The sequence below is a fragment of the Furipterus horrens genome, unplaced genomic scaffold (assembly GCF_987537825.1).
Source record: "Furipterus horrens unplaced genomic scaffold, mFurHor1.1.pri manual_scaffold_5, whole genome shotgun sequence".
NCBI lineage: Eukaryota > Metazoa > Chordata > Mammalia > Chiroptera > Furipteridae > Furipterus > Furipterus horrens.
The window spans coordinates 190,792,121-190,805,679 of record NW_028327175.1 but is presented as its reverse complement, the minus strand read 5'-3'; the positions used below and the strand labels follow the sequence as shown (position 1 = coordinate 190,805,679).

At 46.2% G+C, this 13,559-nt stretch overlaps 1 protein-coding gene across 2 annotated transcripts in view; it reads right to left on the bottom strand.

The window, feature by feature from the left end:
- The window catches only part of CASP7 (caspase 7), a 33,462-nt gene that overhangs the window by 4,681 nt on the left and 15,222 nt on the right, over positions 1-13,559 (bottom strand). For both annotated transcript variants that reach the window (XM_090278633.1, XM_090278632.1), the window contains exons 3-6: positions 2,664-2,800; positions 2,197-2,325; positions 1,057-1,232; positions 270-399 (exon numbers count right to left, since the gene is read on the bottom strand). In XM_090278633.1, coding sequence (XP_090134759.1) covers positions 270-399; positions 1,057-1,232; positions 2,197-2,325; positions 2,664-2,800 — 572 coding nt within the window. The remainder of the gene's footprint in view (positions 1-269; positions 400-1,056; positions 1,233-2,196; positions 2,326-2,663; positions 2,801-13,559) is intronic.

Below are 13,559 nucleotides of genomic sequence, written 5' to 3'. Positions count from 1 at the left end.
GGGCCAAAGCCAAGGCATGCGGGAGGGTCTAACATGCTGGAAAAAGCCAGGGCATGGATTTTATCCCTTACAGCCCCCGGGAGGGATGCAGCCCTACCAGCCCGTTTTGGAATTCTGACCTTCAGAACCGTAAGATCATACCTTTGCGTGTGTTAAGCCACTGTGTTTTTGGGAATTGACCGTCGCGGCAATGGAAAACTAATACAGCCCCAAGCCTGCACGTGGAGGGTGGAAGGAATGGTCCCGTTCGCAGACTACAGACTTCATACCTGGAACTGTGGAATAGGCGAAGAGAAAGTCGGCCTCGACTGGGATCTTATGGCGGGGACTGGCATCTGTGTCACTGATAGGCCCCGAGTCGGCCTGGATCCCGTCATCGAGCTCTGTCCCCCGGCATGCCTAAACAGCAAAGCAGAGATCACTGCGTGGAGTTGGGAATAGAGACGTGTGCTGTCCCTTGCTGTGTCCCAGAGCCTAGAACTGAGCATGGCATGCACTAGGAGCTCAGTGATGACCTGATGAGGGACTAAATCGATGCTGAGTCAGCACAGCAAATACAGGTACTGCAATGTCTTAAAGACACCCTCATGATCTGTGACCTGAAGTAAACACGAAAGCCAAGCATTTGGAGCAGTGGTTCTCAACCTGGTCGAACGACCCTTTCACAGGGGTTGCCTAAGACCATCGGAAAACTCATATATAATTACATATTGTTTTTGTGATTAATCACTATGCTTTAATTATGTTCAATTTGTAACAATGAAAATACACCCTGCATATCAGATATTTACATTATGATTCATAACAGTAGCAAAGTTACAGTTATGAAGTAGCAACGAAAATAATTTTATGGTTGGGGGGTCACCACAACATGAGGAACTGTATTAAAGGGTCGCGGCATTAGGAAGGTTGAGAACCACTGATTTTAGAGGTAGAAAACAAAACCCAAATTTGCATATCCCCAATCCAAAAAAGCACGTAGATCTGTAAAGATGATACGAGTCACTCCGTAACCTTTGCCCGTGTTCAGTGCAGTTGGCTTTGAAAAGAGATTACCTGGATGAAGAAGAGTTTGGGTTTCTCTAAGAGGGTTTTGCATCTATCCCCCCGAAAGTGGACTGTCAAGTCCTTGATGGCGGTCATGCCGTCTGTTCCATAAATCAAGTTTTCTTCCCCGTGGCTTAGTAAGACGCAGGCAAAGCAGGCTGAGTTTCTGTGGTCCTCCTCAGAAGCTGCAAGGGGGCGGTGTGAACATTGGGAAGTTAAAGCGAGCCCTGTGGGACCTCAGAGGTAGGGTCCCCTTCCAGCGTGGCAGCTCCCACTGACAGAAAGCTCTTCGCAGGAGGTGCACCCCTCCAGAGAGAAGGAGGAAGACCAGTGGAGAAGAGTTACAGAGAGAATTCTAGAATGCTCACTCAGTCTGAAACCAGAATGGAGCTGCCTCCTGAGGAAATGAGCCCCACCCATGGAAGGAGTTCAGGCAGCTGCTGGGAGGTAGCATTTTGGGGTGCTGAAGGGGGTGACCCCACTGTTTGTTAGGTCTGTGACACAGGGCAAGTTCTTTTGCCACTCTGTGCCTTGGTTTCCCTGTCTGTAAAATGGATATGGTAGTACCGATTAAATGAGTTAATATTTGTAAGGTAGGCCACATCGTAAGGGTTGTGCAAGCATTTGTGAAAGTAAATAAAACATCATGCTACGTGAAAGAAGCCAGTCGCTAAAGGACAAAGACTTGATGATTCCTTTTAACAGGTACCTAGAAGTCAAGTTCACAGGCAGAAAGCAGAATGGTGTTTGTCAGGGCCTGGGGGAGGGGTGCAGTCATTCTGAGGTATATGGAGATTACTCTTCTGTATCTACTAGGGAAAAGTTTAAGATTAACTGTGTGGTAGGCAGAATGATGTCAATTTGTTACTTTCTTAGGATTTAGCCTTTTGATATCGAGACTGTTCTGTAGAGAAAGATCCTATTTCTTCTCTTGCTGTCATATAAGCTGACTTCATCTTTTTAGGGAAAGATCTAAGTTTCCTGAAAGAGACCCATTACCCCGAAGACAGGTATGGAGTAGCCCAGAAGTAAAAGCTTCCTAAACTGAAATCCCTGTGTTCTGCAAAACACACTCCAGAAACTAGCTGTGGCCCTGCCCCTATCAGGAGCAGGAAGAGTGCCGGGGCTGGGAGTAGGGTAGGCACGCACCTTTTTTCAGCAAATCTTTCATGCTGGCACAAGAACAGTCATTGTAGACGACCACATCAAAACCCAGGCTTCGGAAGCACTGAAAAAGAGCCTCGGCATCTTTGTCCGTTCCATTCCGGATATTCATCCCTATGGGGATCAAGCAATGATGAGCAATCCCTGGCTGAATACTGCATGTGGCATCATCTGGCCAGGCGCCAAGCGCAGCTAAGCTGTAACTGAGCTGCAGTCAAGGCCAATAGCTCCCCTTGGAATCCAAGCTCATGCACATGGTGGGACTGCAGACTATAAGTTCCTAATTTCTCTACATCCCTTTCTCCTGGACATGCAAATACCATCTACGAAGGGGCTGTCTGCCACAGCAGATGGGCACAGCATTCTCTTTTGAACATCTGATACAAGCCTTAAGCCAAGCTGAAGAAACTGGAAGGGAACAGGCAAGGTCAGCCCATGCCTACAGCGCCTACCTGTCGATGAGTGGAAGTTCTTGTTGTTTATTATGATGCATTTGCCCATCTTCTCAAAATTCATGTTATACACGTATGTAGGCACTTGGTCCCGGGTGGCCTTGATTGATTTCCTAGAGCCACTTTTCTTCTTTATACTGCAAGAATATAAAGCCAGTCAGGGGGTGTGGAAGAAGTCTGGACAGTAATGGCCTCTTGCTTTTACTACCAGCATGAAAGGGCTGCCTAAGAAAGCTGCAGTATCTGTGATGCAAAGACCCGGGCTAAACATCTGGCTCTGTTTAATCATCACATTTAAATGGAACATGCATCTTGCCCTGGCCAGTGTGACTCAGTTGGTTGGTTCCATGGACCAAAAGGTCACGGGTTCAATTCCTGATCAGGGCACATGCCTAGGTTGCAGGTTTGGTTCCCAGTCAGGGTGCATACAAGAGGCAATTGATTGATGTTTCTCTCCTTCTCTCTCCCTTTCTTCCCTCCCTCTAAAATCAATATGCACGTCTTTGGTGAGGGCAAAAAAAATAAAAAAATAAAATGAATGTGCATCTTAATTTCATTAGAAGCCAGAGAAATGCAAACTAAAATCACAATGCGATACCAGAATGGCTACAATGTGTTGGTGACCATGTGCAGCACCTGGAATTGTCGCACATTGCTGGTGAGAACCTACTTTGTACATCCACTGTGACGAGTGGCAGAATTCTATGAAAACTGAACTTAAACATAACCTATGACAGAGAAATCCCACTCCTGGGCATACAGCCCATAGCGAGCAAACATGCTCACCACAGCATGACCACAGCATGTGGGGTAATAGCCCCCAACAGGAAATAATCCAAATGTCCAGTTACAGTAGAACGGATAAATTGATGACTATTCATCTAAGGCAATACTCTGCAGAGAAGAATGAACAAAAACCAGGACAACAGGAAGCCACGTGAATGAACCTCACAGATACCATACTGAGCGAGAAGGACCAAGATGACTCCATTTTTTATAAAGTTCAAAAAGTAATACCTGGGCTGTCACTGAATCTTAACTTGTTAGGGTTTCTCAGAGTCTCTGAAAGGATATGGACCCTTCTACGTTGGTCCAGATTACAGATTAGCTCTGTATGTTGAGACTTCAGATTCCTCCACTTTTCTAAGGCCACATTTCTTCCCTATCATTCTATTTTTAAAAAAGAAATCTCCTGAATCTGTTCTCCTAGCTCCTCCCTCCCTTGTTTGTTGTCTATTTACAGATGATGCCAGATTCTCTCCCCACTTCTTCTTCCAGAGGCAGCCCCCATAGGGCACAGGACTTGGGGTCAGACAGAGGTCTGTATCCCTCCACCCTTGGGACCTGGGCCAGTGAGTCCCTGCCCTTCCCAGACCGTCAACTTCCTCTCCTGCAAAACAGAGCCTTCTGTGACTGTCACAAAATTAGACAGGGGACTCGGTGGAAGCAGGTAGTCCTGTGAAGCCTTCTCTCCTCCCAGGCCTCTAAAAAACCTCAGGGGAGTCAAGTATCAGCAAAGCAAGTTTTTGCGCTATTGAAGGACATGACATGTGAGCAGGGGTAGCTGTATTTCCTTATTGCTGCCCTGGCAATGACCCCGACCGACAGTGTACTTTGCGTACGTTAAAATAGCTGTGCACAGCCTTTCCCAGGCACACCATCTTCGGTCGTTAGCTGACGTCTCTGAGGTAGGGGAAGGGGGGTGATCCTGTCCACTGTGTAAATCACAATAACAACAAGCAACAGGTTTACCATGCACGGGGACCCTGCTCATCTCTCACCTGCATTTTCCCATTGCCTCCTGGCGGGGCTGTAGGTCACTTCAGGCCATCCCGAGACCCCAGTGAGAGTAGCACCGAGGCTGGCAGGCTGGAGGGCACAGGCTATGCACTAAAGCTCTTTCAGAGATAAAATTCTACTTTTATCTTCGGCAACATGGAGTATGCTAAAACAAACTGTACCACGATGTCCAAGTAAAAAACAAGATACGACTTCTTTTAAGCTGCCATTAGCCCATCCTCGGTGATGAGCAAAACAAAAACCAGTGAGCACCTTTTATAAGAAAAACAGGTTTGGATATAAGTTACATGGGGGAAAAAAGGGAATCTATTTCTGCCAGAATAGAATGTAGAAAATTAACGTGTGTTTTTTCTAAGAGAAACACTAGAGCAATACAGATATATACGCTTTAAAGAAAATGCTTTCTATAGCTATGAAAAGTGCCTTAAAATTGAATATGAAATATGACTCTCATTCTTGGCAAATATCTCAAAAGGGAGGCAAGGAAAATTTCCCTTACCTATCCTGCCCCTAACCTGAACTCTTATTTTTTCAAAATGAACTTAATACCTGCTTCCTCTTTCTGGATTCGAGTCTGTCAATATTAATTTTTCCTTCTAACCAAAATAGCGTTTTGTTAAACCCAGGTCTTCCCAGACCACGGAGGTGTATTAGAGAGAAATCATCAATTTGCTCCCATTGAATTCATCTTCCTAAGAGGCCCTGGCCCTGGGAAAACTCCCTCTGCAGCTTAACTCTGGGGAGCAGACCTTGACGGTCAGCTTAACACATGTAACTGGAGAGACAAATCAAAGGAGGAAATGGTTGTCAAGAAGGCACCAGCAAGAAAGTGCCAGGAAAAAAAGAAAAAGTGGATTAAAGTCCACTGCTTATAGATAGATGCACCCTGAAAGGATCAGAGTCCAAAAGTTAAACTCTGCTACTTAACAGCGGTGAGCCTTTGAGGCACCTTCTGGGGATTCTCTCTCTTTTACCCCCTTGTGCCTTCAAGACCCCTGGGAGAACTGTGCTATTCCTTCCATGTTGCCAATCCTTGCTGCAGAGGCGTGAATTCAGTGCAGCCTCACATTTAGGAAGGGAACTGGTTGCCGAGAGGCAACTATTTTAGGTTAGTCCCTGGTTGCTGATTCTGCAAGAACACAGAACAACTGTTTTGCTTAAGTATTTCTTTTGTGTGTGACATCTAATACTATTGGAAATGCTTCTGGTTTGACAAGTTTTCTTCCTTTTTTCCCCTTGCTTCTCTCATTTCCAATGTTGAACCTTAATAGCATCCCTCAATTAAAAGACCTGTCTGACAGACAGAGGTTTATTCAGTTAGCCCCTCCCTCCCACAATGACCAGCAGGACAGGTATAAAGATCCAGGTCAGTCTCTACTTCCTGTCTGAGCCATAAAGGGCAGGGTCTTTGATCAAAATCACAGAGTATTGTGAAAAAGAATGAGGAAGCTCTCTGTCCTGAGGTGGTATGACTTGTAATAAGCCGAGTTACGCATTCAATAAAGTAAAAGGGCAGAACAATGAGAACAAGATGCTACCTTTTGGGGGAAAAAAATGAGGGGAAACAAATATCTTTATATTTGTTTGCAATTTCATAAAGAAACTCTTGAAGAATGATAAAAGGATAAAACTATGAATTCCAAGGCTGAACCATCTAGTTTGAAAGCCCTGCTCTACCACATAGTTGAGTGACAAAGGGCAAGTTACTTAACTTCTCTGTGCTTCAGTTTCCTCATTCATAAAAAGGATAGAATAAGAGCATTTGCTTCAGAGCTTGTACACAAGTTTATATTCATAAAGTACTCAGAACAGTATGCACAATGTAGTTAGTAATAAATAAATGTAATTATTATTCCTATTGTTATTATTGTACATCATGAAAAGTGGGTACCTGTGTTATGGGGGGGCCAGGAGCAAGAAGGATAGCAGGAAAAAATGGGAAAAAGAAGTTTGACTGTATGCCTGCTGTTATGTGTGAATAAGTTAATTATTTAAAAGACTAAAAAAAATATTAATAGTTAAAAGTCACTTCCTGCAAACGAATTTCAAGATATGACCTATTTTGAAGATTACTGGGTTTTTATGCTAACTTTTCTATTTTCCATGTGGTCTTACCCCTCTGCCTAACCTTTTAAACTTACTCTTCTATGTATCAATAATAACACCAATAATAAGTACCATCTTTTGATCACTTACGACTTGACATATATACCTCACGTAATCTTTACATCTCTGCAGCATTAACCCCATTTCATAGAAAGATATTAAACTAGCTTCTCTAAGATCATAAGGTTTGACGGGGTAGAAGCTGGGTTTATTCTCAGGCCTAACACCAAGCGCCCTAGTCTCAGAGTCTCAGGCTTCGCCCTTGACCTAGAGAAGCAGCAATTTTGGGCCAGGCCTGTGCATTTTCCTGGAGATGCTCACAGCCTCTGAAGTTTGAGGGTCTCAAACTGTTCTCCCCTAGAGAGGCAGACACCTTCCTTCCCCCAGACATAATAAAGAGTCCTGGGTAAAGTTTGTTCCGCTGTGGTCACGAAGCTTCTGCTGGACAGAGTAGCTTCCAACCAAGCCTGGGGTATGTGAGGCACCTCTGCCTCATCTGGGCGCTAACCTGTCTGCCCACTGCATGAGCCCTCTTGGCTCTGGCCTTTCATTGCTGTCTTCACTCTTATTTCAAGTTCCTCTGCTGCTGCTAGAGCCTATGGAAGCAGAGCCTATGGAAGCAGAGAGCCCGCCCGCCACGCCCACTCCCAGGCAGGGTAGAAGGCACCATCTCGCCCTACCCTATCACAGTCTCCATGTGGGTGCAGCCTGTGGGCCCCTTGGCTCTCGGCCAGAAATGTGCCTTGGGAGGCACACGTCCAAGGTGTGCCTGGCAGCAGCCAGGTATATTAGGGCCATGTACAAGATTTACGACTTTCAATGAAACCTGCAAGGTCTCCCAAGGTGACAGTTGAGCTGAGCATTAAACTGAAATGACCCACACAACCAAAAGGCTTCTGGGAAATGCCACTTTACCTGCAATGGCATCCTTATTCTCCCGTGTTTGCACCAAGCTGGTGAGTGCCCAGCACAGCCTGGATGGAGCTGTACCTCACCATCAGCGTAGTCAGGAGGAAAGTCGTGTGACCCACATGCTAGCATCTCCTGAAGAGTTATTGTCTGTTTGGACATCAGTTGCCAGAGCCAAGCAGATCATCAGATAAACAACTGCTATGGGACAGAAGCAAGGGCCTCAAGGGCACCAAAGAGACTGTGCTAATTAGCCAACGGCAGAAAGATAACAACAGTCCACAGATCAGCTAGGGGAGTTTCTCCCAGGGGTGGGAGTGGGGCAGGGAATGAGAAGGGTAATAAGAAGCTTTCAAAGATCCAGATTAGAAACTTCTTCAGCTGCCAATCATCCCCCAGAGATCAGATTTTCTAAAAGTAGCTGTTCTTGTCCCACTTTTACATAGGGCCTTTCTGCAGAAGAGGCTAGAAGATGGGAGAACACAGACACAAGAGGTGGACAGGCTGAGTTTCTTTCAAGTTCAGATCCATGGAAACGAAACCAGCCCTTCTCCTAAATCTGACAAATGGTACAAATGGTGGGTAACCACTTCAGGTATTCCCTAGGTCACCAGGGACAAGTGTCATTAATACCGGTGTAGTGCTTTACGCTTCACAAAGGGTGGGAGTGAACATTACCCCATTTATTCCATCAAGTCCAGGCAAGAGACATAAAAATAGCACAACAATATAAAAGTTGGCCAGGGTATCTTAAAGTCAGATTCTGTCACTTCCCATTCTACCTCCTCCCTTTTCTCCCTTCCCTTTGCTGATTCTCTGCTGATAAGCCTAGCCTTGACCCTTAACCTTTTTTACATTGTGAAGACCTTGGCCTAGTTTTTTATGTTAAGAAGGAAAACAGGGCTCTTGTCTTGGAACCTGCAGTTCAATGCAACTCTCAGGATAAACCAGATCAGTCAATTGAAAGTTGTAAATCCTCTTAAAGGCTCACGTGCTCCACAACTGGCTACAGATTTTAAAAAGTAAATCTGGCCAGGAAATCACCGTGGTTAGGGTCAGATAAGCAAGATTGCAACAACTACAAGAGCCTGGCCCAAGGACGTAGTAAATTGCATTTTAAGTGGGCAGGAATGGGCAGTCAATTTACAGAAGCAGGTTGGTGCACTATTGTTTCTTGGTATTTTATTTCCTCACCAATATGGGCAAGGATGATTATCTTCCTTTCCCAGATGCCCTCACACAGGCTCAGATCTCTGCTAGGAACACAGATAATGTCAGTACGTTTATCAGGAAGGAACTGGATTACCCCCACTTCTTAGGCAGAGAGCCATTTTTTGGAGCCTCAGATTTCACAGTGTGAGGCCAACTCGGTCATCTCAACCAAGTCAAGAGGAAACAAATGACAGCCCAAGCTCAGATGGTCATTTATATAAAAAGACCTCTTCGAAGAATCTACAGAGATTCCTACCAGAAAACGTTAGTGGATAACAAGAGCCAGTTTATGTTACAAAGAAGTGAGCAATCTCAGAAACGGCACAAAGAACTTTTATAATCTATTCTGGGTGCAGGTGTAGTTTTCCCCATCCCCCGTGTGGATAAGGACGGGTTTCCTACTCTCACCGCTCCCCAGCCTGCTCGAGATGTGCATTATACCTTTCTATATCCGGAGGAGACTCAACCAGACGCATGAAAGCCTGCTGCCGATTTATCTTCTCGGGACTAGAACTCCCAGGAGCTGTCTGTGCGCAGACGTTCATCAGCATGAAAGTAAACACAATGCCAGGCACGCGTTTCCCCAGGGCCGGTTCATTCAGAACCAGAGCTCTGGTGTGCATAGAAGCTTGGTCTAAATATTCGGGGGGTGATTCATTCATGGTTTCAACATTTCAACAGAGGGCAATCCCCAACAGTTTGATCTATGGAGGGACAGAGCAAGACCGGGGGGAAAGGAAAGAGGCAAAGCTGCATACCTCGCGGCTCCATCCAAAAGCATCCCCCTTGGCATCAGGACGAGGCTTCCCCCTGCGATGACAGGCAGCGAGTTTCCCTCTCCTCCGTAATAATAAAAACGCAACATGCTGGAACTCAGCAGGAGAGAGAGGGCTGGCACAGGCTGCTGAGCCCTGAAGGCCTGTGACTGAATCAGCAGCCAGCTGCCCGCTGGAGTTTTCCACAGGACCATTCACACCGGGGCTGAAAAGTATCACACGGGCCTCCCCGTTCTCTGCTGACCTGCAGAAATGCCCAGGCTCCGCACTGCAGCAGCCCCACACCCACCCCCACCCTTAGCGACAGCTCCCAGAGACAAAGAGACTTGCTCTGTGCATGAGGTCCAAAGGAAAAAAAGGACCCAAATTTCCACCAAGGTGCAGCCAGTAGCCCCATCTTTTGGAGCAAAAAGCTGGAAACAATAGGGAATGGCTAGGCAAGGGACTGAGAATTAAAAGTCCTACACACAGGGGCAGGCAACCCACCGAAGGGCCGCATCTACAAAAGCTGGCAAAAACAGCCCACGCAGGGATATTGCAAAATATGTGAAATGATAGATAAGTAAATGAAGAAAAACAGGAAGTGAGTTTGTGGTGAACCCAACAGTTTAAACTCATTAGGTTTTTTTTTTCCCTTCTAAAAGTACTCAAGGTAGTAACACAAATCACAAAAGATTAGAAAGGCATACCAGATCTCTCAACTTTCATATAAATGTTGCTCCATGCTCTTGAATAAAGTAAATGACCCGGAAGTGACAGTTTCCCATCTCGCCCCTCCCAATGCAAAGGGCAAAGTGTGAACACATAAAAACCTGACACTTAACAAGCCAACAGTTCAGCAAAGCTTTTCTCAGTTTCCTGGTTCAGGGTCACAGTCAGTGAAAGGTGTGAAGCCGATGAAGTCAACCCCCAATGCTTGCTACTCTTGGCAAATCCTAATTATTTCCATCCTCAGGCCTGTGACCAAGAGAGAAAACTGGCTCCGTTCATTTTCTCTGAAACTCGGTTTGCCCAAATACCCTGGGAAAGAGTCAGGTTAAAATAGGCCGGGGTGAGGGGTGGGGGGTGGGGGTGGATTCTCTTCCCCTGAACATACTCCTCCATGTTTCCCTCTTCCCCCTGAAAGAGGAGCAGACAGACCTCTAACCATAAAAATTGACCAAGGACTTTAAAAAAAAAAAGCCATCCATGGGAAATCAAGGGCTGGATTCCCTTTAAATAGCCTACAACAGAGTGGAAGACACAGTTTGCCTGTGCGGTGGCTGCAGGCCCCCGAATTAGAAACGGTTACCGCACTTCGGTCCTCACGCTCCCACGGCCACCTCATCCACCTCCGTCACTGTCATCCGCACAGAAGCATATGCACACGCACCGTAACAGATGTCTGCCGGCACGAAGCCGTCAGCTCCAGCAGCAAGATCCCGGCCAGAGCGTGCAAGGCTGTTATGTATCCATTTTCTCTGCAACCACGTGTTCCCTTGAGAAGCAATGGCTCTTATTTTTATAGCACTTTTCCATTCGTAGATTTAATTCTCTACTATGAGTGCTTTAAAATGTCTCTGGCTATGAAAACCTCATTCGCTTCCCTTCCTTACTTCTGTCTTTTAACCTTAGAGCTTATTTTTTTCCCCCTCTAGAACAGCGAGGACCTAAAATAACTGGAGGTGTTCTATACCTTTTGTACGCGCAGACAGCCTCAAAGTTTCTCCACCCTGTGACCGTCTGCCCCTGACATGGGCACGTGGCCTTCTTTATTCGGAAAGCCTACTGCTAGCCCTGTGGGAATAGCTGTCCATGAACCCTCCCCCCATTTCAATGAAGCATGAAATTTACTGACCCACTTGGGAAGAAGAAAAAACCGCTCTACGGGTGGATTAATGCAGCTAAAGAGTTTGATGCCTCGGCAATTGTGGGTGGCACTTGATGTAAGGGGGACAGGGGGGGCACTGGACTCCAACTTAGGCCTGGGTGTCTGTCCTGGCTCTGCTGGGCGACTATGGGTAGAGTGCCTCACCTCTCTGGTCTTAACATTCCTTGATCGTCATAGAAGGAAATTGGATAAATTACCCTTTGGGGAGTTTTCCGATTTTAATATTATGATGCTACGATTTCTTCATCAGGTTAAGTCAGCAAGCTGACAGTTACTTTAGTTTTCAAAACAATCCAATGGGTGTGTTCACATCCCTATTACACAGATGAGGAAACTGAGGCTCAGAAAGGTTCCAGGACTCGCTAGAGTAAGAAGAGCAAGAAGAGGCAGGGCCAGGATCTGAACCTGAGTTGTCTGACTCCACTGTCACTTAAGTGATATTGTCCCTGCTTCAAATACAGCACTAAACCTTTATTACTCTTTATATGCAGATCAGGGCGGCAGGCATCCAGGACTGTGCAGTCTGGATTTGAAGGCTTCCTTTACTAAAAATAACCGCCCCCCTTGGCTAGGTTTTAACATTTCTTTCCTCTCAGGGGGCCCAGACCCTGCCTCTTTCAGGCCTCTTTCAATCAACAGTTGTGACCAAATGGCCTTCACTTAACTTAGAACATCATTTTGGGGAACAAGTTAAGGTCTGTTTGCTTTCTTGTTTTCCCCTCCAATTCCAAAGCGTTGCTTCTTCTAAAACAATTTTTTCTTACTTCTCCAAATGAAAAGGCAGGCCACCTGAGTCTCTCTCATAATTGCACAAATCACACATTTTTTTATAGGGACCTGTACAATAGAACACTCACTAGGGGAGAAACTCAAGTTGCCATCTCAAGAAAGAAGAATCACAACCAAGTGGCATTTATTAAACACCCTCCAGGTGGACAAAGGTTGGAACGCCAAGGTGACACAGAGGGGAAAGCTCCTAGGATCTGAGCCACTGCCTCGAAACACGAAAAACAGGAGTTTATCAGGTTCTGAAAAGGAACCTTTTCTCCCATCCTCTTAACGCAGGAGCCAGAAGCTAAACAGAGCCCTGGGCAGGGACACAGGGGCTCCACCCAGGCCCTGGGGAAATGTGAGAATGTGTATGCTACTTTTTTTCTCTTTAATTTTTATTTTTGGTAGGACCTTGAGCACAGCTCAGCAAGGAATCCGACTTCCCAGCTGGCCTGTCCCTGGGTGAGACCAGCTTCAGGGATGCTGGCTGCACAAGCGGGTTGGGTTTGTACCTGCAGCGGCTCCCAGTGGAGGAGGCACCAGCGTCAAACTCACGCCATCGGGACCTGGGCTGTGTGTTCCCAGCCCCTGGCAAGCAGGCTTAGTCCGGACAGCCGCTGCCTTTTCTCTAACAACTGACATCACACCTTGTCCTCCAGCGGCAGTCCCTCCTCCCCCACCCCACCGCCGCGTGCTCCTTCCTCTCCCCAGCCTCACACAGCTCCCATTCTGCCCCCTTCCCCCTTACAGTCTGGCAATTCATTATTTTTTTTTGTTATTAACTATTTTCTGCAGCCGTGCCTAGACATTCAACAAGAACCCGAGTTTATATCCAGGGCAGGGACCGCATCGTTAACTTGGGTGGCAGGTAACCAGTGCTAGGGTTGCCTTTATGTCAAAGGGGGATACTCACAGATGACACCAGGCTTTGCTCCATAAACTAGGGCTCACAATGAATGTTGACTGTGCACATAATGTACTTCCTCTAAGTCATTTTTTAAAACTCCAACACTTTACTGATTTTAAATGAACACCTTGGATATTTTTTCATTTGTGGTTTTACGTGTTTTCCAAACGCTCTTCAATAATCAGAAAATCAGAAACAACTTTAGTAAGTTTTTGTATTTAAATGAAAGTAAAGAACAGTCTCGGTTGATGATTCAAAGCCCAATGCAATGGAAATAAAACGATGCTGTGGTTCCATCTAGTGGCAGTGATATAAAAAGCTAAGACAGGACTGAGGGCTTGGAACTGCCCACCTAGGGCAGGTGCCGCCCCAACCCAGGCTTTGGGGAGAAAAGGAGGCTTCTTTCCCTTTCCCAGAATCCTGAAGTCTCCAGGGAAAGGTAGGGTGGGCGGTCTGTCCTCAATCAGAGACAGGTGGGGGGTGTTATGCCCCCTCCACTGCCTTACCAGGCAGTAATTCGGAGACTTTGGAGAAAGGAACTGGGG